The 26,012-nt window shown below is 39.2% G+C and overlaps 3 protein-coding genes across 4 annotated transcripts in view; 2 read left to right on the top strand and 1 right to left on the bottom strand.

Annotated features, from left to right (window-relative positions):
• The first annotated feature begins 3,013 nt into the window (after nt 1–3,013).
• skic8 (SKI8 subunit of superkiller complex) lies at nt 3,014–10,716 on the top strand. Its single transcript, XM_069686704.1, has 10 exons — nt 3,014–3,059; nt 3,168–3,195; nt 3,392–3,497; nt 4,370–4,542; nt 6,655–6,803; nt 7,057–7,150; nt 7,446–7,539; nt 8,353–8,445; nt 8,800–8,878; nt 10,441–10,716. The coding sequence occupies exons 1-10, from the start codon at nt 3,048–3,050 to the stop codon at nt 10,528–10,530; spliced, it is 918 nt and encodes a 305-aa protein (XP_069542805.1). The 5' UTR covers nt 3,014–3,047; the 3' UTR covers nt 10,531–10,716.
• Nucleotides 10,717–13,923: 3,207 nt separating this feature from the next.
• dnai4 (dynein axonemal intermediate chain 4) lies at nt 13,924–21,135 on the bottom strand. The gene is made up of 17 exons (XM_069686010.1): nt 21,083–21,135; nt 20,752–20,926; nt 20,036–20,193; nt 19,654–19,742; nt 19,242–19,470; nt 18,934–19,073; nt 18,588–18,746; nt 18,234–18,419; nt 17,961–18,115; nt 17,587–17,673; nt 16,657–16,811; nt 16,410–16,570; nt 16,016–16,113; nt 15,775–15,873; nt 14,403–14,629; nt 14,150–14,303; nt 13,924–13,983 (listed from the first exon to the last, which is right to left on the bottom strand). The coding sequence occupies exons 1-17, from the start codon at nt 21,133–21,135 to the stop codon at nt 13,924–13,926; spliced, it is 2,385 nt and encodes a 794-aa protein (XP_069542111.1).
• Nucleotides 21,136–23,757: 2,622 nt separating this feature from the next.
• The window catches only part of LOC138612546 (AP-3 complex subunit beta-2), a 52,951-nt gene continuing 50,696 nt past the window's right edge, over nt 23,758–26,012 (top strand). For both annotated transcript variants that reach the window (XM_069685866.1, XM_069685865.1), the window contains exon 1: nt 23,758–23,899. In XM_069685866.1, the coding sequence (XP_069541967.1) occupies nt 23,787–23,899 (113 nt within the window). In that variant the 5' untranslated portion in view covers nt 23,758–23,786. The remainder of the gene's footprint in view (nt 23,900–26,012) is intronic.

The following is a 26,012-nucleotide window of genomic DNA, read 5'->3' as shown; positions in this document are numbered from 1 at the left end:
CGCCAAGGCTCACTGATGAGCGTGGGGAGTGAAGGCTGGCCCGTGAAAGGTGTCAGAGCACACAATGCATCGCGGTTTGTTGTATTCGGGGCCGTGCAGCCACGGACCTGTCAGGGTGCCCATGCTGACCCCTGTCCTCTGCTGAAAACACCTACAATTGGCAAGCGGGCATCAGAACTGGAGCACGGAGCGATGGAAGAAGGTGGCCTGGTCTGATGAGTCATGTTTTCTTTTACATCGAGTGTGTGTGCGTTGCTTAATTGCGGAAGGGATGGGATTGGTGTATAATAGTAACATTGGTTTTGTAATCATTGGTCAATCTAAAAATGTAACATTTATTCAGAATATCAACACACAGCTATTAATGGTCATACATTTTATAATTTGGTCATCTAAGTTCAAACATTTCATAATTTTTAAGTGGGTTATTGGATCAAAATCTTTTTCAGGGGGATTTATGTGACTCAACCCCTCTTAGAAAGACACTTCAGCTTAAAAGTTTCAACTTTTTTATGGATTAGTCATTTTGATTTCCATTGACGCACTGAGCCAAGGCCAAATCCCACAATCAGGTTTGATCATTTAAAGGCCAAAAGGAGGAAATGACAATTGCATAAGGAGCCGGTGCTTTTAAAGACTTATTGCAGCTTTGGGCCGTGTTTCTGTCGAGCTGTGCTTAAATGACAGAGTCAGAGTCACAGAGGAACGGCTATACATCTAAAGATCAGCTTAGAGACTCAGACTTTATTCAGCTTCCTGTATCTTTATCTCTGTACGAGTAAATCCATCTGATCTTACTCTTTGTTGTGGATCAAAGAGACACAATTATAGTCCCTCAAATTGATGTGCAAACAGGATGCTTACAGAATTACATAGATATATATAGATGCGTGTATGTTTCATGTTTATCCACCCTCAAAGCACTTCATTTTGTCATATCAAAGATAATGACAATCTTTTTTAGCATGCTGCAGCTAATGCCATAACATAAGGTTCATTACCCACCATCATTACTGCCCTGAAAGTACAGATGAATCACTTAGCTGAAAATAGCAGCACTGTGATCATTACTGGCTGCAGGACCAACAAAAGAGGAACATACAAGTGCCCGAGGAGGACATTAGTGATTCCAATCAAGGCTGGGAGGGCACATGCATGACGTCATAAACTGTCCAAATTGTTCGTAGAAAAACCATGGAAACAAACTATTAAAAAAGAAGTCAGAGAGTCCAGTAAAGGATCCTGTGTTTCTGCATTTCAACAAGTGAGTAATTTGTTTTCTCCACTGGAAGGGCACCGAACATGTTTTCTCCATTGAATTAGTACCCTTTGGAAAGTTCATCATGTTTTCTCTAATAGAAGGAGCCCTAAGGCGTTTTATCGTGCACATTTGGCTGCTTTAGAGGACACTTCATCCTGTTTTATCTTCAATAATCTTCAATTTTTCAAACATGGGGTCCCCAGCAGTTCAATAATGTAAAGTATTTGTCAATAATTATAACTTCTCATTTGAAGACAGATTCTGTTTCATTCCAAATGTGTTTCACTGAATTTGTATTCATTTATCTATACACCTGTTATCCCAGAAGGAGTTGTAGTCGTTGATAAATAAAGTAATTAACACTGAAGTCTTCTGTCTATAACGCAACTTTCCATTACAACTTTTGGAAATACGTTTTTTTAAAACATGCTGGCTTAACTTTTTAACCTCGACTTGAAATAATTCTCTTGAAACTTTATCTTGACAAACAGTTTTCTGAGTCTGCAGAGCTCCAACTGCTGATGCAGCAACTGTCAAAACAGCACATGTTTCTGCTTACCCTTAAGGCCCAGGTTTGTCTCTCTGCATCAAAGAGGTTTGACTTTAAGTCTGTTTATTTTTGTCAAAACAGACCAGGAGCACCTGAACAGTCAATCTTAACTAAAATATTGATCATGTTTTGGCCTTCCTGTGCACCTTAGATAGGATGCTGCCAAAATCTGTGTTTCTAAAATCTCTTCTTTACACATCATCTGTAATTATGTGTGTGAAAAAAAAAGATTGATTTAATAATTTAATTTAAAATGGGTTGTCAATGAGAGACTCTTTTAAAAAAAGGAATAATTTCTAGTTATTGTCTTCCTGTCGGCAGACATTAAATTACCAATTTTTACTCTTTTTTATTCTATTCACAAATATATGTTAATCCCATTTGTGTTTTTTCTATTGTCAATACCTATTGACTGGATGTTTCCTGTCATCAAGTGTAGTGGCCTTGGCCATGTAGCTTCTCTTCACAGCCATAGCTTGCTTATTCTATACCTGAGTAGTATTATAAACCACACATCTATTAAACAAATCTTGTTTCAAGTGTTCTTTAATGGATGAATAGTTTCAAGTATACGTTTGAACTGTTGTAATCGTTTTACAAACACCTTTTCTCCTCAGTTCCGCTGGTGGCGTTAGTGCGCTTCAAACGCTATTCGCCAACCGTTATTGACAAACGAAGAAGAAAGAAAGCGGAAGTTACGCCAAATGTTGTCATGGCGTCTCACATGTAAATCTCCGGGCTTCAGAAATTGATTAAAGATCTTTATTAGCAGATTTGAAGGTACGTGGACGAACATAATAACAAAATTGTACATTAACAATCTTCTTTCAATGCATTTATTACGGAAAACTGAGCGATCGCTTGATTTTCTGGCAACTGTTAAACAGCAAACTGCACTTTGTCGCCAACTGGATGCAGCGCCAACCTGCTATGATAACCGCTGCTAGTTAGAGCTAGCTTTCTTTCTTTAGCCATTTTATTTGTTTGTTTGTTTTTTTGCATCCGTGCAACTGCACATATATGTTGCCTTTACCCTTTAGTTTATTCAGTTATTAATTTGTCCGTTCTCTATGGCAGGTCTACAAGCTTTTTACCATAACACCAAAGTAGCCAGTGACTGTCAGTTTCTAAAAATGAATGAACTTGTCCTGCTGTGTCAAAACTAACACTCTTAAGTCTGATTTTCAGGTCATAGTAAGAAATATAACTGGATGCAAACACTCGCGGGACCAAAAAATGAGCACTCAAGTAAGCCACAACTTCATTCAGCCTCATATTTACACTTATTTGCATCACCTCACGTTTTCTGAATGCAATCATTCAAAGATTAACTGTAAGTTTGTGCTTTGATTTCAGTACAGCATCCTTTTCAAGCAAGAACATGGTGAGTAACATTCTGGTTAAACAGATCTCAATGTACATAACAAATGTTTACTTTAAAAGTAACCATTGTTATTTAAAAGAAAGTCCTGTTATTTAGACCTGACTATAACTACTTTGTAGGCTAACCTCCCTTGTTCCTTGCTCCTTTAATATCTTTAGTTTTAGTTTGTGTTTAATTTGTGTTTTTCTCTGTTTAGCACACGATGATGCAATCTGGACAGCAGCATGGGGTAAAAGTGAGGCAGATGGGTCAGAAACTATCGTCACTGGCTCACTGGATGACATGGTGAAAGTCTGGAAATGGTGAGTGTTTTCTTCTCAAGACCTTGGAAGAATATTGTTCTGACAACCATTTCTCTAGCTTGTGGTGTTTTCTCGCCCAATATTATATTCAAGATTCTCTTAATTTGTAACATTGGATTTTAAAAGATTTTTTTCTCTACAATGACCTATTGTCTCAAAACACAAATACAAAAAGTAACACTGTGACTAATAAGGAAAAAGCTGTTAAAGATATGTACAAAAAAATACAAATAAAGGGAGATTAATTTTCATAATCAAAGCTCCAGTTCAAGAAAGCACTACTTTCAGCCTGCAAAGTCAAGTCAACTTTATTGTCAGTCATCCACATTCTAGGTATACAGCTGAGCAGGTGCTAAAAAAAATAGTGCACATAACAAAACAATAAAGAAACAAAACTACATACATAAAACAAACATAAGGAATGGCATAGCTATTTTAAAGATATGACGTATGAATATTATGAAAATATATACAGTATGTATTGCACATTTCCTGAATAAATAGGAGGCACAGTGGTGAGGATGAACTGTTTAAAAGCGTCAGTGCAGGGTGGTCCCTTGAAATGTCTGTTGAAAGGCACAGATATTAGATTTGATATTAGCCTGCCTCTCTCACTATAATCTATTATTCTGAGATATTGATACAATTGGGTGTCACACTATTATGACTATTATCAATGACCCAGTTCCTCATATATGTTTATTATCTGAGCTTTTGATTACATCACTCAATATTCATCAGCAGACAGAGATGCCCTGGCGGTCGGCAAAGTTCTGTTTTATACCGCACACTTTTTATTTGTTGGCTTAAAATGTCAGAGTTTATCTTACCTGACACGGCGGAATAATCTCGTTGACTCTCTGTTCCTGCAGGTCAGACGAGAAGCTGGAGCTGCAGTGGACTCTGGAGGGCCACCAGCTGGGCGTGGTGTCAGTGGACATCAGTCACAACGGAGCCATCGCCGCCTCCAGCTCGCTCGACGCTCACATCCGTCTCTGGGACCTGGAGTCTGGAAAACAGATCAAGTCCATGGACGCTGGACCAGGTAAGACCGGGTCTCACAGGAGTTTTTATATTCATTAATCTGTATTGGCTCGTAGAATGGCGTAGTGAGAAGAGATCAGGCTCCTCTACGATAAATTACAATGAATACTTTCTCTGCGATAAAGCTTCAGCAAGATTATATTTTGATGTTTCCCTCTCAGTAATTCTTTTTTATTTCCGTTGCATGTGGTTTCTTTTCTTACCCTTTTAATTAACATTTTTTTGGGGGCATTTTATGCCTTTTATTGAAATAGAAAGAGGACAGTGGATAGTGTCTGAGACAAGGGAACAGAGAGCGGAGAGTGGGGATGACTTGTGGCAGGGGGCCGAGGGTGGGAGTCGAGCCCGGGGGCCGAGGACTGTACCCTCTGTATTTGAGACGCGCGATTTCACCGCTGAGCTAAACCGGCGCCCTTCGTACCTCTAAATTTACCAAATGAATTTATTAACTTTACCAATCAACTTCTCAAATTAATTGTATTAATTACATGCCTGTTTGTGCCATTCCCACTTACAATAAACATGTTATGTTTTTATCGTAAATACTTTATGTTAGAGGTGAAACGATTAGTTGATTAATTATTGATTGACAGAAATATAATCAGCAAATTTTTTTGATTAATAGTTTAAGTTTTTTTAGCAGAGATACTGTATATCAAACATTTGATGGTTTCAGCTTTAATTGTAAGAAGTTGCTGCTGTTCTTTCTGTTGTGTGATCAAAGAGCAGCTCCAGTCGTGTCTTAAGACATATAACATGCTCTGCTTGAAATAATAAATTGTGTCTGATTTGTTTTTTCTGCATTTAATTACCTTAAAAATCCTCCTTTTCCCTCATTTGAATTTCCTGCCCACTATGCAAACTTCCAACCTCCCCCTCCATCGCGAAAACAAAACACGTCTCTGCCACAACTTGTTGAAACTTAGCTAGCTTGAAATGTAGTAATTAGTAGTAGTAACGTTAGTAGTCAGTAGTGAGGTTGCAAACGTTACGGTGACGGTTACAGCTGGCTCGCGCATCCCCGAAGTGGTTGCCATAGGTTACACATGATGATATGCATAGCGTCACCCCGTCCATTAACGGGATTGGCTCCTTAGGTTTGTGACGTCTCAAACCTGCCAATCTGAAAACGTGTTGTTCAGCCTGTCCTTGGTACACTGCAGTTTAAAAGCAGACAGGCCCAGCCATGGAGATGACTGCTGATGTTGTCCCTGATATGTCTTGTAGCACAGGAAGAACACCACATGGAGATGTTTACAAGGTTAAACATTTGATTTTCACTGGAGGGGGGCTTTAAACAATGATCATCTTTATCTTTTTGACTGTGAACATTTTTCTGAAATAATTGCTTAATTGAAAAAGTAACTTGTTGGAATTAACAGATATTATTATTAGTATATGAGACCTTCCAGAAGCTGAATTTTAAATAGCAAATTCCCTTGAAAGAGAATTCCTGCTGCCCGTAAGCAAACTCCTTTTAACGGCTCCTTAACTAAGTGAATGTTCTACAGCTGTGTCAAGACGAGACGTTCGCTGCACTTAGCTCTGAAAACGAGGTCACCATGAAGGAAATTGTCACCTAGTTTATGTTTCAAACAAACCTGCTGGAGGTGACAGCTTCTCTGCTCTTGCTCTGCTCAGCACACTGAGCTCGCTTTATTTTTCACTGTCACCTTTCAGAGACCCCACACCCACAAATGTGTGTGTTGTAGTTGTGTATCTTGAACCAAGCTTTACGTCATCTAAATGCCATGTCACCTTCAATTAGTGACACTTCATTTCTCTCAGCGGTTGGTCCGGGTCAGTGGATTTAAGACCTTTTTTGTTTCCTCTGTGGACTTACAGTATCGAGGCATATTGGGATTAATGTTACTGTTAAACCTGTTTTTATTTTCTTTTTCTGGATTCATGTTGAATATTTGGCTGCTATTGACTTGACCAGAGCAGACTGTAGCACTGTTTTTAGCTCAGGAGCAGTCAGACAAGACAGTCGGAAAATACAGCAATTATACACATTTAAAAATATACTTGAAGCAGGTGACAGAGCAGTATTGCAGACAGCTAAAATAAACCTTTGTTCAGCCTTCTCTCTGTCTCTCTACTCTCTCTGCAGTTGACGCATGGTCGGTTGCCTTCTCCCCCGACTCCAAATACATCGCCACAGGAAGCCATCACGGCAAGGTCAACATCTTCGGTGTGGAAAGCGGCAAGAAGGAATATTCCCTGGACACTCGAGGAAAATTCATCCTCAGTATAGCTTACGTAAGGAGCCATGAATTGGTATTCTTGTCAGCTCGGCTTGTGATTGCAGAGCTCAGAGTCAGCCTGAAACCTCACTGCCTCGACTTAACACCAGCTCATTTTAATTACGTCTCACTCGCTCCAAGCTTTACTTTTGTTGTATCCCCTTGTTTAAAGTTTGACTGCAAAGGCTTTTAGAAGAGGTTATAGCTCATCATGGAGGTTTCATTTATTATCAATAATGTTGTCAGTTCAATTCTGTTTTGCCCCTTAGAGTCCTGATGGTAAATATTTGGCCAGCGGAGCTATCGATGGAATCATCAACATCTTCGACATTGCCACCGGAAAGCTTCTCCACACACTGGAAGGTGGGTTCAAACATGTGTTTACCTTACTGAGGTTAAAAACAGACACATCTAGAGCTGCAACAACACACTTGATATAGTGCATATATATAATAAATATATGAGACTAAATATAATTCAGGTTAGGAAAAAAAACTTTGGGAAAACAGCCTAAAGCTACAGAAGAATTTAAATATGTTGCAGAGCATCCAAGATAAACACGTTTTACATAATACTTGTTTTAGTTTAAAGGATGCGGAGGACTCTTGAGGTAATCAAATATTTCCTTCCTAATTAAATGTCTCCTTCCTCTCTTCAGGTCACGCCATGCCCATCAGATCCCTCACATTCTCCCCCGACTCCCAGCTGCTGGTCACAGCCTCCGACGACGGATACATCAAAATATACGACGTGTGAGTTCAGCTGAATCCGTGAATCCATTTTGGTTCTTTTGATATCGAGGCAAATGTTAATTCCAAAGATTTATTTATTTTATTTATAGTATTTTATTTAAAAGGGACCATGTACAGTTTAAAACATAAATGTCACCATTTGATGCACCGTACTAGATTATAGCTTTAAGCTAATTCGCATCTGTAGTCCCTTGGCAGGTCAACACAGGACAAACAAAAAACAGGACAATAACAAACAGTACAGAGTAAAGTATACAACAAAGTTACACGAGAAAGAACACACCGCACGAGAAAGAACACACCAAAAATGCAAAGCTACACACAGAGTAGCACATCCTAAATGCATGCCTGTCAAATAAAATCAAGCCATAAAGACTATAACATGGGAAGCAAGGTCATTGAGTACAGAGCTGAGCAGCTTTTAACAGACTTTTTAAGTTGGTTTTGAAGATGCTGATAGAGCTGCAGCTCCTCACAGCATCAGGCAGGGTGTTCCACTGATTTGTGGTTTTTACAGAAGAAGCTGATTGCCCAAAAGCAGTGCGGCGAAATGGTATCGTACAATCATTTGTAGAGGATATTCTTGAGGATCTAATAGAATTTACTGAGCGAATATACACAAAGTCGCGTAGAGGGGGAGGGGCCAAACCAATAATACTAGTATAGTATAATGAAACAGAAATATAGGCACACAGGTCTGTTGAGAGGCAGGTTGCAGCTGTGTTGCCATGTTACAGATAGAACCATAGAAATAAACAGTATAGAAGGGAGAAAAAGACGTTTTTGTTTGCGCTAACAAACTTTGTTTTACAGGCAACATGCTAACCTGGCTGGCACGCTGAGTGGACATGGATCCTGGGTTCTTAACGTCGCCTTCTCCCCAGATGACACCCACTTTGTCTCCAGGTAAAATGACGCACCGCAAAACAGCTTCAGGCCGCTACAAGTGAGAGCTTTAGCTTAATGCTGCAAACTAGTTTTTCTGTGGTGATGCTTGAACGATGTAACAAAACAGTTTGATAGAGTTGAAACAGACTCTGCTGTTGTAACTTATTAAAATATAGAAAGCTGAGCTAGGCGTGTTTTCATCCGTCTGCTTTCCCATGCTTTACCTCCTGGTGTGCAAAACTGTTGTCAGACAAAGTTTCCAGCTCACAGTGCCAAGATAAACCGAGCAGGTCAGCCAGACAACACACAGTTTAAATAAGACGAGCTGTAAAACACGTCGAATGTTCTCTCTCTGTCCTCTGTTGCTCTCAGCTCGTCTGACAAGAGCGTGAAGGTTTGGGACGCCAGCTCCAGAGCGTGCATCAACACTTTCTTCGACCATCAAGACCAGGTGACAAAAATAACCCTTTAACTTCCTCTCTAAGTGTGTTTATAATCAGATCCAAAGTGAGAAAAGACGTCGGCTGTAGGTGCTGATGTGTTGAGGGGGGAAATCAATACGTCCAATGTCTCTCACATGACCCATCTCTGGTGATTCAGCTCAGGCTAAAGCAATAATCCCAGCTGTCATTAGATCTCTGGTTGCAGGCGCCTGTGGGGAGGTTTTTTTCTCCAGCAAAGCCTCTAATTGAAATCACGGTTCCTCAGAGGAGCAGATCAGACGCGGCCCACTCTGCCATATTGTTTTTGTGTCTCATGAAAGGACGGCAAAGCCAGCACATCTGCAGGGACGAAGTGCAGCCAGTGAATACTCAGCTTTGCTTTGTTCTTCTGTGGAGGGCGGCGTTTTTCTCAGCTACAGCTGCAACTAAACATCATTTCTATCATCAGTTAATCCCCTGATTACTTTCACAATTAATCTTTCAGTTTGTAAATCTTCATACAGTTGTGTAAATGTTTATCACAACTTCAAAGAAACAGAAGTTTCTTTTTCTCAAACCAACAGTCCAAAACCCAAAGACCTTTCATTACCGATCAAACATGAGAAAGAAAGAAAGAAAGAAAAGCGCTTAACCCTGACATTTAAGAAGCTGCAAACCAGCAAATGTTTTGTGTCTGTTTGTTTGTTTTCTTGGCCTTTTTATGCTTTTATTTAGAGAGAGGACTGTGGATAGTGTTGGAAACAGGGAAGAGAGAGTGGGGATGACAAAGAGCCGAGGGTGGGAGTCGCCGCATCAAGGACTATAGCCTCTGTATATGGGCCGCGCGATTTAACCGCTGAGCTAAACCTGCACCCCGTTTTTGGGTTTTGCTTAACAGGATAGTTTGGGTTTTTTAAAGTGGGGTTTTATGAGGTACTCATCAACAGTAAGTGTACTACGTACAGTAGATAACAGTCAGCGCGGCCCATGTTAGGGGAAGCCGGCTGGAGTTCCTACACGGAAGCTAAGCTAAGCACTGCTGCATGCAAACAAACATGTCAGTTTAAGTGTACGATGTATTTGAGTTTCTTGTCATTGCTTCACATTGGTGTCAGACAGCCCTTGTCTTACTCTGCACAACGGCCTGTATACCTACACATGCAGCGCACAGTATCACAACAGCTGTTCAAGTCAGCGGTTTGTAGAAGAGTAACTAAAGTAAATAAAAGAAAATATAATATTATGGAAACAACAAAATGCCGTTCACGGTGGGCAAAAGAGGACAGTTCTGAACTTTTCACTTCAAACTGTCCCTTTAAAAATGACTATAAGGTAAATAGATTTGATTTTCTTTGTAGCTCCCTTCTCTGTATTGTTCCTGAAGATTTAAAGCACTTTGTTGCATTATTTGGCAAAATCTAAAATCCATTTGATCTTGTATACATATGAAGTGTGCAGGTGTTTGTGTCCTTTCTGTGTTGTATTTTTTTCTTGCAGATATAATGTCTTTCTAAAATGTAAATACTGGCTTGTGATTATGGAATAAAAGTAACTCAAATCCCACATCCATCCTCTCTGCTCCCATCTTCAGGTGTGGAGTGTGAAGTACAACAGCAACGGCTCTAAGATCATCTCTGCCGGAGACGACCGCGCCATCCACATTTACGACTGTCCCATGTGATGGAAGAGTCCATGGGTGGAACTATAGGAGGAGAGGAGCTTCAGAGCTGTTTACTCAGATCATGCAGTTGAAGTTGGTAATTAGTGGGAGGGGGGAGAGGGGGAGTGGGCGAGTGGGCTAACTGTAAATGCGATGGATTATTTTGCACTGGCCTTATTGGGTCAAATAAAAGGGTTGCTTTTGTAATTTTGTTTCATTGTATTTTTTTCATTTAACGCAGTTATTTGTCATTTTCATGTTGGTTGGTCTGGTCTGGTTACACGACTGTTAGACCATAGTTTGGAGAGAATAATATGCTAATAATATTTTGTTCTATCATTCTACGACATCATTCTACACATGGCCTGTCTGTAACATGACAGACAAAAGACGTTCCTGCTACAGTATGCAAGAGATGAGCAAGTTCTCCCTCTAGTGGCTGCGCAGATGTACTGCAGCTTCATGATGTAGTGACATTGCAGGGTGTTATTATGAGGGGCCGTTGGGGACATTATTCAGAGTTACCATGCATACACACAACTGAAACACTCTCACATAAACAGCTGAAACATTATACGCTCAAATACACAACTGAAAAGCTCTCATATAAAGTACTGAAAAGCATTCACACGTACACATACTAGTAAAAAGCTCTCATACAGTATACTGAAAAGCGTTCACACACACTACTGAAATAATTATTGTGCCCCCTCAGTCAATAAAATGCTTGAGAGCTAGCATTACATGTATAATGATAGATCTACAACCTACCTGACAGAATACAAACAAATTGCCAGACTGCTGTTCTTGTTTACCAGTAGGCAATTAGGAAAACTTTAACGCATAAGCAGCAGACCAATCAATCACAACGCCGATGTGCACTGCTACTGTTGTGTCAGCACATGAACAGCGACCAGCAATAAGAAAGTTTGTTTTTCAGTCACACGTACAATAACACATTCAAACTGGGCCTTTCCTCCTGCAGTACATTCATTGTGAATGAAATCACACTGTCAGCAGATACATGACATATACTTCAGCCAAAAGGAAGTTAGTAGGTTTTGTAGCTGTAGCGTCGTGTTTTTCATATCTTTAGTCTCATCACTTTCCATCTTAACTTAAATCATGTTTTAAAATTAATTTGTTGTTTTTTGTGTTGGATTGGATTTAAAGACACAGGTTTCATTAAAAATGTGAATGTGATCTGTCTTGCAGAATATTTCACAAGTTGTTGTGAGTTTGAATCAATTTATCGGACAACAACAATTTCAAACACCACAGAAGACTGAGTGTAATTATTAAAACTATGTTTTAGGGCTTTTTTTATTTAATTATATCATGTCTAAAAAACAAGGCAGACAGTTATAATTTAACTTTTATATATTGCGTCAGTACAAACTTACAGACTGCTGGTTATTGGTGTTGGATGGACTTTCTACGGAAGCCCTAAGTGGACATGCATCCACACATTTTATTCACTCCTTTTTCCCGTGATCAGGAGTCATTTCCGCTCATTTTCTCGAGATCTTGACTTATTTACTTCTTTTTGACTCGTATGCACCGCTGTAACGTCAGATGATCACTACTCGTGTCCCCAGAGTTGCGAAAGCACAAAACAAACATGGAAACAGGCTCAACTTACCTCATTAGAATGGGCAATGGCAGCATGGCATGTCGTGGTCTGTAATATCACAGTGACCTGCCTCTTGTTTTGTTTTCTAGATCGCCAGAAAATTATCCCGCTGTCAAGAGAAAAAAACACTTTTCTAGAAACCTGGAAATGGCTTGTTATCACAGGAAAAAGGAGTAAATAAAATGTATGGATGTATGTCTGCTTAGGGCTTCGGTAACATGCCGACTTTGAAGCACTCTCCCACTAAAGGTTTCAGGGCTCACAGCTGTCCCATAGTGAAAAAGTCAAGTGCATAAGGTCGTGGATGCAGACTTTTCAACGCCAAAATGTGCCATTTTCTTGAGTTTGCATATGGGTAGACTTGCCTATAGTTTTATAGAGAATATGGTGACGTTTAAAAGGTAATTTTCCACATTTGGAGTCATTGACTTAAAGAAGAATTTTAAATTTCTCAGTCCTCTCATTCAGAATTGTTGCATCAGTAGTGTGTAAATCAGACAGTTTGAGATCTGGCCACAGGAAGGCGCTGTAGATGAGGAGAATCAGGGTTTTACTGTCACACATATTTTGGCATTTGAATTCCTTTGTCTGAAACTCTCTGTAGAGGAATGTGAGTGCGAGTCTCCACAGCTTCACACACTGGAGTCTGTCGTTTATAGACATACCAGCTGGTCTGGAGAGCGTGATGCAATTTAACAGAGCCAGTGTGTGAATGAAAGGAAGCACTGTCATCCACAATAACTGTGAGCTGACGCATTCTTGAGTCCTGCAAAACTGCAAAAAACCTGCCAGTCACTAGTTCATCCATATTAGATACCTCCTAATACAGACCATCAGAATACCTGCATAACTATACATAATGAAAGCATGATGCAGCAACTCTGCACCTTAACAACTTGAATCAATACTTGATATGGACTTATATTTAAATACAAGATTCACATCTACATATATTTCTCATGGGAGAGCGAGACATGGAATGATCGTAAGAGAGAGAGACAAAGGTTGTATATATCCAAAGTTTTCATTACTCTGTGACAGATGTTATTGCTTCACTATGTTTCTAACTGCTGTGATTTTGATGGTGATATTATTCAATATTCCATTATGTCTTATTTCATGTACCCTTTACCCTGAGTGGGCTTCATTTCTGGATTGGTCTAACAGAAAGGCAGTCTTGATAGATGACTACTTGAGACGGCTAGGTCTTGAAACTAAGGACTATTGTCTCAACACTACTGTGTCATCCCAAAGGCAAGTGAAAAAGCGGCCTATTTTTAGTGCACAAAACAAAAAGCAAATGAAACAATCTCTTGGCTGGTAAAGATACCGTTAAAATGCTATCTGTTTTAAGCTCTGCATCCTCCTTAAGACCTTTCCTGACCGATGATTGATGCTTTTCCTATAAGGTTTATATGTGACTTTAAACTTACAGCTTCACTTCCCTGAAGGCCTTACATGAACAGTGTCTAAATACATCTCAGGTCTGTCATCCAGGCTAAACTTCTTTACAATGAGCTGTCTTATTTACCATTAACTTACAACGTAAACAAGGTAATACAATGGTGAACACATGAGACACATTTCTTAAATAGTTAAGAATCAATTCTCAGCAAAGGCACGATCATATTGACAAACACGTGGTCATAGATGAAAAGTCATGTTGATCACAGGAATTTCCCTCACAGAAATAACCACAATAACACAAATTGTATTTAATTTTATTATTTATTTTCAAACATAAGGTAACATTAACAAACATTAAAAGTAAACAGGCAAATTTAAACTGTCTGTAGCTGCTTGGAAACTACAGACCGAACGATGTCTTCCAAACGGTCCGTCTGAAAGAAAGACCGAGAATATTTGAGCCACTACTTCAAAATGTTCTTAAATACAGTTGAAGTGACTGTATTGTAAATCATTATAACAGCATAACATAACAAATAAATAAGTGTTTTGGAGCAGGCTTCATGTAGAATATCACATTGGCCTCGGTCTCAGTTTTACCTGATCGCCTTCTCCCACACTGAGGTTCTTGATCTGGTAGACAGTCACCTGCCCATCACTGTCCCCCACCAAGACACAGTCTGTCCCTCTGGGAAACTGCAGGGACGTAAACCTTACACCAGCCGCAGCTTGGTGCACTATGGCTGGATAGAGGCTAAAACAAGAGGTGGACATATGATTATTTCTGGCCCACATGTCACATCAGGTAAAGAGATGAAAAGACATTAAGTGAGACAAAATCAGTCTGACGCACATGTCTGAATTCAGGTCCCAAATCTCCAACTGTCCTTCTTTAATGGCGCCGAATACTGTGGACCAGTTTGGGGACCACCTGACTGTTTGCACGGCCGTCTGAGTGGACGTGAAGCTCAGCACAGGAGTAGAGAGGTCCTGCCTCCACAGCTGGATGGTCCAGTCAGAGGAGCAGCTCAGGAACACATCAGGGCTAAATGGAGACCATTCAATGGTGTGAACAGGGCACTGAAAGGGAGCATGATGGAATATGGGGTCAGTGTACTGCCATGACAAACCTCTATGTGGATTTTTAGAATGCTTTCCTTTTTAGATGACAGTAATAGATTAAACAGCACATTTTATTTTGAACTATTTCTGCCTATATATTAGATGGTTTATGGAGGGCGGACATCCCTGATCTGGACCCAACTTTTGATTGGGATAAAGTCTGGACTAATATAACGCTAGCCCTGATCACCAGCAAATACATTACAACTTTGTTCACAGAGCCTACTTAACACCTAGGAAGCTTCATTCAATGAAAACGCTTGCTGACCCTACATGTACTCTGTGTCCCAAGAAGGCTACTGGCACTTTTCTTCTGCTGGCAGTTACACTTTTGTACACATGTTCTGGGAATGCCCCCCAGTGGCCAGATTCTGAGGGATTGTCGCCTTCAACTTAGCCAAGATAGTTGAGATCAATTTACCTAATTTACACTTATTTTAAATGATCTATCTAACACAGACTTAACAATGGGGAAAGGGCAAACGGCATTAGCAGCTGGCCTCACAGCAGCGAAGAAGCTCATTGCCACACGCTGGAAGCCCCCATACTTACTTTCTTGTCAAGTATGGATATTAACGTACTTAGACATTGTGAACCTAGAACTATCCGCAGCTTGAATACATGGGGCCAAAGAGGCAACTGTGGAGATGTGGCGATCTGTACATCTCCAAAACCTTCTGAGTTGATCCTCTCTTGGCGCAGTGGCCTGGGATAGCGGTGGGTGGGTTTACTGGTTATTTATTAATTTACATTAACAGCTAAAATCATGAATTTATTTCTATTTATTTACCTTTTTCTTTCCTCTAAGTATTTTTTGTTTTTCTCTTCACTCCTTTTTTTGTTTTTATTTTTGTCATTATAGAGCTTTAATTTTGACATGCATACTGTAAGTTGTGCATTGTACTACTTACTGTAAAAGTGTGATTATCTCACTTTTGTTTTGTATCGGTGCGTATGCAAATGTCAATAAAGTAAATATTTTATCGCCAAAAAAAATATCTCCTCTATAAATCCTCTTATCATAGAGAGGTATTGAAATACACAGTCATTTACAATGCATGTATTTACACATTGAGTCAAAGGTTCGATACTGAAGAACTTACAAAGTGTTTTTTGTAAGTGACCAGAAAATGCTGACTGTTCGAGATGGAGCACTTGTAGATGTTGCCCTCATGCGTGCCGACAAGATAGACACTGGAATCCTGTCAGACAAGAAAGAAAAATTATTTCTTAAAATTTAAATTCTCCTCATGAATATTGAGCACCTGGATGAATGAACAGCTTTATAGCAAGGTAAGAAAAAGAATCGTCTCAGTTAAAACCTGAATTCTCTTGTCAACTTACTTTTGGATGGAAGTCGATACAAAGACCAGGAGTCATTATACCCAGAAGAGTGTCTTCTGTCTTCTCCAAATGTTGAGTCCTCTTTAGCTTCATTATGTCTACGAACAGGTTTTTAGAAAATGAACAAATATTATGATTATAATTACTGTTTAAGAGTGCTGCTACAAATGGATAACCTGTCAATAACTTACATTCTTACGGTAAATGTTATATATAAACTGTTGATGTTTTGTCCTGCCAATTGCCTTTGAAGTTGTAAAAATGCCATGACTATGTGGAGCTTCTTTTGCTACTTAATCATAGGTAACAATTTCACTTTTTACTTCTGAATGTCTCTCTCTCTTTTTTATCTCTTCAGAAGCTTTTATCATACATCACTTGCAGACAACAGTACCTCTGCAGTCAAGAGCATTGCTGCAGAGGACCCACTTGGAGACCCGGCCATCATTCGACACGGAGACGATATTTTCTACACTGTCCTCCCCTGACAAACTCATCTGTTGTTTGGTCCAGCTGACCTGCCACACTGGATGCACGTGCTTTCCGGAACACTCACTGCAAAACAAAAATAGAAAGAAAGCTGTGTTTTATTTATTTAAAGGGTACATGGTCCATCACACACGCATACACACAGCCCTCACCTGCTGTTCGCGATACATGGCTTGGTGTTCGTACTCGTGACAGTGTAGATGGCCACGGTGCCGTCGTACATCCCCACAGCCAGGAGGCCAGGGTTTTTGCTGGAGAAATCCAGGGATGTCACACTGCTTTGACAGTGGAGGACACGATCCGGCCACTGTACAGGGGTAAGCATTTACAATCACTGCACCTCAAAAAACCAAACCCCAATGGCAGTGAGTTATCAAGTAAGCCCCTGATCTGACAATTGGGAATAGTTTAGGGTTTAGTGTCTTGCCAAAGTTTCAAAGTAGATTTTAAAGTTATAATCTTGAAGATTTCAGTTTCGTTCTCTTTGGCTGCACCTGTGGTGATAAACAGTAATTTGTCACACTTCCCCGATATCCAGACAGTGTCGCATGTGTGATGTCCACGGTTGGCTCCGGTTGTGACTCTTGATATTCCTCGCTGATGGTCGTTTTCCTTTTTAGACTGTTTGCCTTCATCCGAGCGTCAGATTTTTTCTTTTTCTTTGGATTTTTACTTATTTTTGAAGTTGTATCTGTAGTCGTCGATCTTTTCTTTAACACTTCTTAACACTTGCAGAGACCAGAAAAGCAGCCGCTTAGCTCCGCCTACCCTCTCTGTAAGACCAACCACTGCTGGCTGATGGAAAACGCGTCACTAACTGGCTGCCGCTTGTGATTTTTATCACAACCAGTCCGTAATACTACAAATACATCAGTTTTCATCAGTGGGCCATAGGCTCAATCACCATTGCGTTACCTCAATCGGCAATTGATAGTGACTTAACAGTCATTTATTTAAATGAAAATCTTCAAGATTATTACTTTCGACTACTTTGAAAACTTACAGAAGAAAAAAGCATTTCAGATATTTCTCTGGAAGCTGAAGGCTGAAAGGAAAAAAGGGCAAAATATGTATAAATATACCGCAGGGTTTTTGGGGGACCAGCAGCAGATAAAACCTGGTTTCTGGTTGAAGGATTCAAAGTCACCGTAGCCCACAGCCAGGAGATCCTTCCAGAGACAGCAGAGCACAAACAGAGAGTGAAGTGTGACACATTTGACCAGTACAGGACAAGTTTCAGCTTTTTAAACAAAGACATGATAGTAAAAAACTACAAAAATGCCTGTTATAACTCTGAGTGGTATCAAGGGCAACTCCTCCTGTTTTGGTAATCTTACCATAAACTGCTAGACAAAATCTAGGCACAGTTGATAGAGTATAAGACCATCAAATAACATGGATGCTGGTGTGCAGCTACTGTTAGACACTAGCAGCTGTTTATGGTGTTCTGTGTTACCGGGTTTGCTTTGTTCAAGGCCATGCTTGTGATGTTGCGACCTCTGGTGAGCTCACAACCGTAAGACCAAAGAGGTTCCAGAGTAGGAGATGAAGAGCTCTCCTCACACTGCCCGCTCTGTTCCTCAGTCCCAGGCTTCACAGTGTTGTCAGGGTCTTACACAATCAAAGAAACAAGACGTATTTATTTAAATACATCTACATTTTATGACACAACACAATATTAGTTGTTTTCGAAGAAGAACGTGAGAAAGCAGTGATAACCTGAGTTTACCATCTAGTATTGGCAGCTGTCTATAAGCAGCCAGCTTGGGTTGGAGGAGGTTTGCTGCGATAGTCCTCTCCATCACTGATAAGCTGTGTTGGAATGACTCTGACAACATGATCAGCTGTGGGTCGGGCTCAGTGTTTAAGCCGCTCCTGCACTTATCCGTCTCAATCAGTAAGCTAACTGTACTGCCTGAAGAAATTAAACAAACATATACCTGTTATTGCAAAATGTGCCTTAATAAAAAACAGTCTGTGTTACATATTACAGAATATAGAATATTTAGGACTTAATACTATGAAAACAATGTTTATTTGTTTATTCTTTCTACAAAGTCGGTGTTCTCCCCGAGGCTTTTACCTGTGGTCACTGTGCTGCAGCTGCTGCTCTTTACATCTCTCTTCTCTTGGCCATTGCTGGTGTTAACAGTACTTTCTGGAAAATCAGTCTCTTCACTTTCTGTTGTTTTATCTTTGTCACAGAAAGAGTCGTAGATGTCCCAGATAGTAGCAAATGTGCCTGTGGACATGATCGAATTACAACTAAATCTTCACCTTAAAAACCTGAACTCTTATTAACCTGACCAAAATATTGGTCCATTCTAGAAACTGAATAATAATAAAAAGTAGAAAAATAAATATTATTGGTGTGAATGCCTTCAGCATTCACACTAATAATTGATTGAGGATAATTAAGATTTATTTACCTTCATCCACCATGACAATCTTGTCGCTCTGGGTCTGTTTGTCTTTAGATGCTCCGTTGAATGTCTGCGTTGATCTGACCACGTACTTATCGTTGCCCACTCTGTTCTTGCAAAGCTCAGCATATTGGATGTTTTCTTTTCTGTAAGAATGGTGAAAATGTCAACAGCTTGTAACAAACAAAGACGAATACTAGCATGTTTACACATAAACTCACATGCATCTCTTCACATTTACTGCACAGTTTATATTCCCAAGTAAAAGAAGCCTAAACTTTTACAAAAATCAACAAGCAGGGTACTTCACTCACTCAATAGCTTCTGCATCCTCAGCATCCTCAGACACAATAGTGCTGGGTATGTCAAGCAGTGAAAAGGTATCTGTCTCAGTGAGCATGATATCTATTATCTCATCCAGCATCTCTTCTGTCACCTGTTGTTTCACATGGTCTCTTTTTCTTGGCACCTCTGGCAGGGCAGAAAGACAAAAAACACAGAATATAAAAGTATGAAATGCCACAAAGAATATTTGCTGCAAAACTGTCATTTTGTCCAGATAAAAAAATGCATTCTACTGCATATGTAAATATTTATAGTCATACATTCTCATACTAAATATCAAAGACTTATTTTAAACAATGTAGGTTACAATAATAACCAGGGGGAAATGGTGATTAGAGATAAAGATATTAGTAATGTAGATTTTAAAAAAGGAATATTTACCAAATGGAGCAGGAGGGTAGGTGGGTATGTCTAGAACACTATCCTCACTATCCTTAGACATTGATGCTCTCATGCTAGATGGAGGGCTGCTACCCAAAACAAAATCATTATTGAATCAGATAACATTTTTGTGGCCATAAATGAATAGAAAGCTACACAGAAACAACTGTAACACATATGAAATAAAGTTAGATTAGCTAAACTTAGCCTTATTTATATTTATATAATTATTATAACGTCACACTTTTAGGGTGAAAATACTATTGTTCCCTCCGCTATCACTATCCCCTTTTGAAATGCTGCCTTTCTTAGTGTTTTCAGATTTCAATTAGTGCCACAACAAATAGCAGATCATCTGGTCAGAATGCGTATATGACGGTACCTGGCAGTCGGCAGATTGAAGGTTGAAGTGGATCTCAAGTGGTCTGATCTTAAACTGGAAAAGATTTCATCCAGAAATTTGTTTTGTTTGAACTTATCTCCTGGCTCTTCTTGATGCAGGGGCAGAGGAGTGACATCATTGCCATCATCATCCAACACCTGTAAATTTCACATACACTGTTTAAGTTTTTTTTGTATATATATATAAATGACTTTTTGATAGAACCTATTAACTCATACATAGATTAATTAAGACTTAAAACAGAAACAAATGCATGAATAAACTATGAATAAGCTGTTTTGGTATACCCCTACTGAACCATTTTAATTTGTATTTATTTACCTGGATTATATTTGTACTTTTAGTGCTAAATTTTCAGAAAACATTTAGCCAATGGTGAAAAATATGAGTTTTATGTCATTATGTTACTTTAAACTTCTATTCCACTACATTTCAGCAAATGTCATGATGCACTTTTTACTCCACTAGATTTATACAGCATTTTAAGTAACTGGTTACTTTTCAAATTCATATAATTTCATAAAAAATATAAGTAACAAATAAATCCTATTGTAAAATAATCCTAATGCATTATCATAGTTTTGGCAGTATATTAAATAGTAAAAATTACCCCCACCTTGCTTCTACATTGAAATGATGCTTACACGTGAATGCACCAATAACTGTGTTCTTTAAGACTTAAAAGATAACGTTACCTGAACTGCGTTGGGAACTTCACTCCTGTCATCAAGGACGCTCAGTTTGCTGCCTCTGTGTCCGGCCAGGATGGAGCCTTTGCGAGTTAGTGAACCTGTCAAGCTCCATTTATTTTTTGAACTTAAACCGAACTTAAAAGTTCCTGATGCTGAATGAGACATTACTTGAGAAGATCTAGGAAAGCAAAAATACACAACAGAAATACAGTTAAGCTAGGCTACTATTGCCAACACTATATGTAGGCTAACTATTGGTTAGCTTCCTAGGTAGGGTTAGTTAGTTATATGCTCCTCGACATTAAAAGCACGTGTTGTTGACGATGAAACTTACGAATTGAGCACCAGACTGGCTTTCTTCTTCTTGTTCTCCACTTGGGTGTACATTTTGTGTTCTGTATGCCCTCCATACAGTAGAGAAAACACCTAACTAACTGAGAGTATATCCGAGAGACTCCAAACGGCTAACGGATACAGTTGTTCAAAGTTGCCATGGCAACGTGACGCCCCGGGCGCGCGTGTCAGTTGCTGGACATCCTGAAGTTTAGTTTGGCTTCAATCTGCTCTTTATATTCGATTTCAGAGCGACAGTTTAATGAAATCAAGGGTGTAGTTTTCATTGTAACATTGGAGGGGACAACAAATTTTAAAATGTATTTAGTTGACAGAGAGTGAGGACGGAATGATTTTGCTGCTTCATCTCTCCCTGCCAAATTATTATTGTTTCATCATTGCTAGAAACTGAAAAGAAGAAATGACTGTAGTATATGAACGCCAATCTCTGTGTCTTTATCTCCACTTCAGTAACTGGTATTTGTAGCAGTAAATAGGTTTTATCCTGTAGTTTATACGTTAATTATAATGGTGTCACATGTCACAGTCGCATGCAGGGAGTGAGAGGGGTTGTCCATGATAGATGTTAGCTTGGCCAACATCCTCCTCTCACCCACCTCCTCTATGGAGTCCAGAGAACAGTCCAGCCCCCTGACCAATTTGTTGAGTCTCTTCCTGTCCCTTTCTGTGCTCCCTCCTCCCCGGCAGACCACCACATAGAAGAGTGCAGACGCCACCACAGTGTCATGAAAAGTCCGTAACAGAGTCCTGCACACTCCAAAGGACCTCAGTCTCCTCAGCAGGTGCAGACAACTTTGGCCCTTCTTGTACAGGATGTCTGTGTTGAGTGACCAGTCCAGTTTATTGGTTGCTTTTGCAGCTCATAGAGAGGCATCTGTTTTAATTTCAGTCTGTTTCTTAACCAGCTCAAAACTCCTCACAGGAGCTTTATTGAAAATGTTTTTGACAATCTAGTCTTCTTATATCATTAACGCTAAGAACCTTGGTGTGTATGGTTTCTTCTTTTTTCTTTTTTTTAACAAAATAGGTAATGTGTTAAGTACATTCCCATTAGGCCTGTGACAGTGTAGTTTAGTGTATCAATAAAAAAAAACATCATTATTGATTAACTTAAGAGTCAAAACTTGCATAATTTGCTTCACCAGGACTGTTTGGATATGGTTTGACCAAATTTGATTGACAGCAACCGAGCAGCCAACTGTCTCAGATTATATATAAACCTTTCACTATCTAATGCATATCGCTAATTTCGAGAGTCATAATCAGCTTGAACATTGAAATTGAGTAATAATACATTTTAATAATAATACATTTTATTTGTATTGCACTTTATATTTAAGGAATCTCAAAGTGCTACAGAGAAGAAAGATAAAACAAGACAATTTTTATGTGTTAGTCACCTTAAAACAAGGACAACAAAGCTGAAAAAAGATAATAAAAACAATTCTATTATGTACAAGTAGGTAAAAAATAGTTGTCAATTTCATACAATGTCTTTATACAAGTTTTGTATATTGTAAACAAAAACAAATAGCGCACAGGGGCTTTAATTTGATGTTTCTAACTGTGAAAAAGAAATGGAGACTATAGATATAGCCAATAGGGGGCAGCACATGACATCCTCATTTCCACTTGGCCAACAGATTGAAGTGTTATGGACCAAGGTTCTTAGGTAATCACCTATTTACTGAATACAAACATACTCTGTAAAAGTAAAGTTCTATACTCAAAAATGTCCTTAATCATAATTATAACACGTAATACCAATTAAAAAGTATCAGCATCGAATTTACTCCAAGTGCCAAAACTAAAAGTACTAACTATGCATAATAGCTAATTTAAAAAATAATGCATATCGTATTATTGCATTAAAATTATCCATGCGTTCTTGTGTACATCACAAGTTGCAGCTGGTCAAGTTTGGGCTAATTTCAAGTACTTTGTTTAGTGAGTTGTGAATCTTATCAAGCAAGGGGTACATATGTGTCAAAAAAAAAAGTGGATTATTAGACACTTTGCTGTTTAAACAGCATTTTATGTTGTAGGGGGTCAAAATTAAGCTAGGCTACATCTAACTATGTTATACTGTATGTAAAACCTTTATCATCAACTTGTAACTGCAGGTTGTCTGATAAATGTAGTGATAGAAAATAACAATATCTGCCCCAGAAGTATAATTAAAAAAGTAGCATAAATTGGAAATACTCAAGTGAAGTACGAGTATCTCAAAGTTATACTTAAGCGCAGTACTTTAGTTAATTTATTGTATTTGTTCGTTTTCCAATACTGCATGTGGGTAAAAAAAACATTAAAGAACCCCCCAAAAACGTTATTTCACAATTTTTTTTCTTGTTCATCATAAGACAAAGCTTCTTCCTCAGGTTGGGCATACAAGCAAAATGAAAAACAATGAACAAAAATAAAGATAAACAATAAACAAACAAAAAAAGTTATTTATGAAGTAAGTGACAAGCACTTCCGGGTGTTAGGACTACAACGTCACGTGACCGGTGCATCATCCCTCCACCCATCAGCCCCCTCTAAACCGAGCATCTCACAGATAACGGTCGTGTGCTCGTGCGCCTTTAAGAGCCGTATATCCTGCTGCCCTCTGCACTAAATCTCCATCCCTGCTCTGTGAGGGGGAGCGAAAAAAAAAACACAACAGAAAGACAGCCACCGCAATGTCCGCCAGCTCTGCTTTCAACGACGAGAAGGGGGGCTCGTCCAGCGTCGGAGAGCCTGAATATGGTCACGACCCGGCGAGCGGAGGGATTTTCTCCTCCGACTACAAAAGGTACGGAGCTACCTTCCGCTAGACGCCGATATTAGCTATTTGTCATACAGTGGGGGTGTATACCCGGCTAGCTAATGGCGGGGGAGGTGCAGCAGTATGGCCGTGATTTCCTGTCTTTTAACGTCTGAATGAAACACATAAACCCCCTCAAACTGAACTTTGTTTGCAAACAGGCCCGTGATTTGAGGCTGCTTTTCGTATTGTGGTCCTGAATCTCTCACCGTGATTTGGTCGTGGTGTCAAATTACGGCCCTTTGCTAGCGTTTTACGTGAAATATACACGCATTATCTGGTCTGTGTTTAAAACAGCGAGGTTCTTGGTGTTAATATTGGTTGTGTTTATTTCCTGTTGTGTGCTGAGATATTTTAAAGGCCTGTTGTTAGAGACTGGGGATGCCAGGCCTCAGCTGCTGCTTTTCAGCACCACCCCTGCTGGACAGCGCGCAGAGCGGCAGCAGCTCACTGTGAGCAATTCAGATACACATTTTACAAGGATTTTCAAGGACCTAGAATAGGATTAAGCTTCAGTCATGAGTGAAAAATTACGAGTGAGCCCTTATTTGATAACTGTATTTAAAAAATAATTTTGAAAATGGATGTTTGCTGAGGTTTTTGTCAGTGTTCTTGTAAGGGATCCCAGTTGTGTTCTTGTATCTTCTCGTCAATTCAGTGGCTAGACAAACATAATGATATTAATTAATAATAACCATATCCATAATTATCACAGCAATGCTATCAGTAATACAAATAAAAACAACAACAATAATAATGATAATGCCCAACAAGCTCCTGCAGTTAAATATTATTTGTATGCGTGTTTGTTGTTCAAATTTCACGCATCATATTATCCCCATAGCACAACCAATACTGGATTCTATTTAGGCTGATACTTATATTTTAATGATGCATGGGCTGACAGTAATTTTCATTTTAACTGAATCTTAATGGATCCCATTTTAAAATAATTGGTGCCAAGATATTTACCTAGTAGGGCATTTTAAAGATGAAAAATGAAATTGTCTGGATGTTTTGGAACTATGTAATGTAGACAGGTTTCTAAATGACCTCAAACCTAAGTTGGGATTTCTGATCAGCCATTTCTAGTCACTTATTGGCAGACATAAATACCCCTATGATATATCTGAATGCTGATATCGGTATTGCTACTGATATTTTAGTCTGGCATATTTATCAGTCTGACTCTACTCTTAACTCAGAGGTGAAATAAAACAATAATAAAACACATTGTGGAATCTAGACACAGAGAAGTCTTGTCTTTGATGTAGGTAATACATGCTCATTGATCATTGCAGACTGGTTGTGTGTTTAAATGCACTTTGCTTCCAAATACAGAGCTTCAGGGTTTCTATTGGTCGATTATGTGCATGTGTTGGTCAAAGGTGAACCCAGGCGAAATCCACCTTCTGAGGAGCTGGCTGCAGAGTGAATGGAAACTGGAAGTGCGTGCTTTGGTTTGTCCATTGTGCAGGCTTCAATAGTTTTAATCAAGCTAAATATGTCAAAACAGTGAGGTGTTACCAAAAAGTGTTATCAGGACTGTAAATAGAAAATGTACCATTTAAATTGTTGCTAGCATATTTAGGCTTTTTTTTTTATCAATGTGTCAGTTGTACAGCTATGCTGACTAATGCTACTTAATGCATTCATATGACTCATCAGTGCCTCTGTACTGTGTGAGTTATACAGTGTGCTCTGTGCATCACTGTCCGTTTAATTTACATTACTTTTATCACATCTTTATCAATCTGACTAAAGAGATACTCTGTTCTTGACATATATCACTTTCATACTACTTCAACATCCATGAATTCTTCAACATAAAGACTTTAAAAGGGTTAATTGCATATTTTTTTCCCCATGCAGACCGTCCTTTTGTGTAATCTGAGTGGAGTCTTGCTTTGCTAAGTTGTGGTCAGTATAGGGCAATATTTCTCAGGGTTTCTCTGAGTTTTAAATGCACTTTTCAGTTCAGTGCATCTATGCCTGCTTTCTCCTGCCTCTTCCACCTGTTGTCAATGCAGGTGTCTCAGTTCAGAAACATCTTTGATGGAAAAGCGTTGTTGTTTGTTGCCGTCACTGTTGCTCAGGTGAA

The sequence above is a fragment of the Semicossyphus pulcher genome, unplaced genomic scaffold, assembly GCF_022749685.1.
Source record: "Semicossyphus pulcher isolate SPU_LCO1_2020_fin unplaced genomic scaffold, fSemPul1.0.p SCAF_8, whole genome shotgun sequence".
Classification (NCBI taxonomy): domain Eukaryota; kingdom Metazoa; phylum Chordata; class Actinopteri; order Labriformes; family Labridae; genus Semicossyphus; species Semicossyphus pulcher.
Note: the sequence above shows the minus strand (reverse complement) of the source record. Positions and strands in the feature narration are given on the sequence as shown.

Bases quoted from the DNA above. Each gene is read 5' to 3' on its own strand.
- dnai4 (XM_069686010.1), bottom strand. From the start codon at position 21,135: ATGTACACCCAAGTGGAGAACAAGAAGAAGAAAGCCAGTCTGGTGCTC. The intron at 19,074-19,241 runs GTGAGTGAAGTA...CCATTCTTACAG, and splicing joins GAGGATGCAGAAGCTATTGA to AAAAGAAAACATCCAATATG. The intron at 14,304-14,402 runs GTGCGTCAGACT...CTCTTGTTTTAG, and splicing joins TGGGACCTGAATTCAGACAT to CCTCTATCCAGCCATAGTGC.
- skic8 (XM_069686704.1), top strand. The intron at 7,151-7,445 runs GTGGGTTCAAAC...TCCTCTCTTCAG, and splicing joins GCTTCTCCACACACTGGAAG to GTCACGCCATGCCCATCAGA. The intron at 8,879-10,440 runs GTGACAAAAATA...TCCCATCTTCAG, and splicing joins TCTTCGACCATCAAGACCAG to GTGTGGAGTGTGAAGTACAA.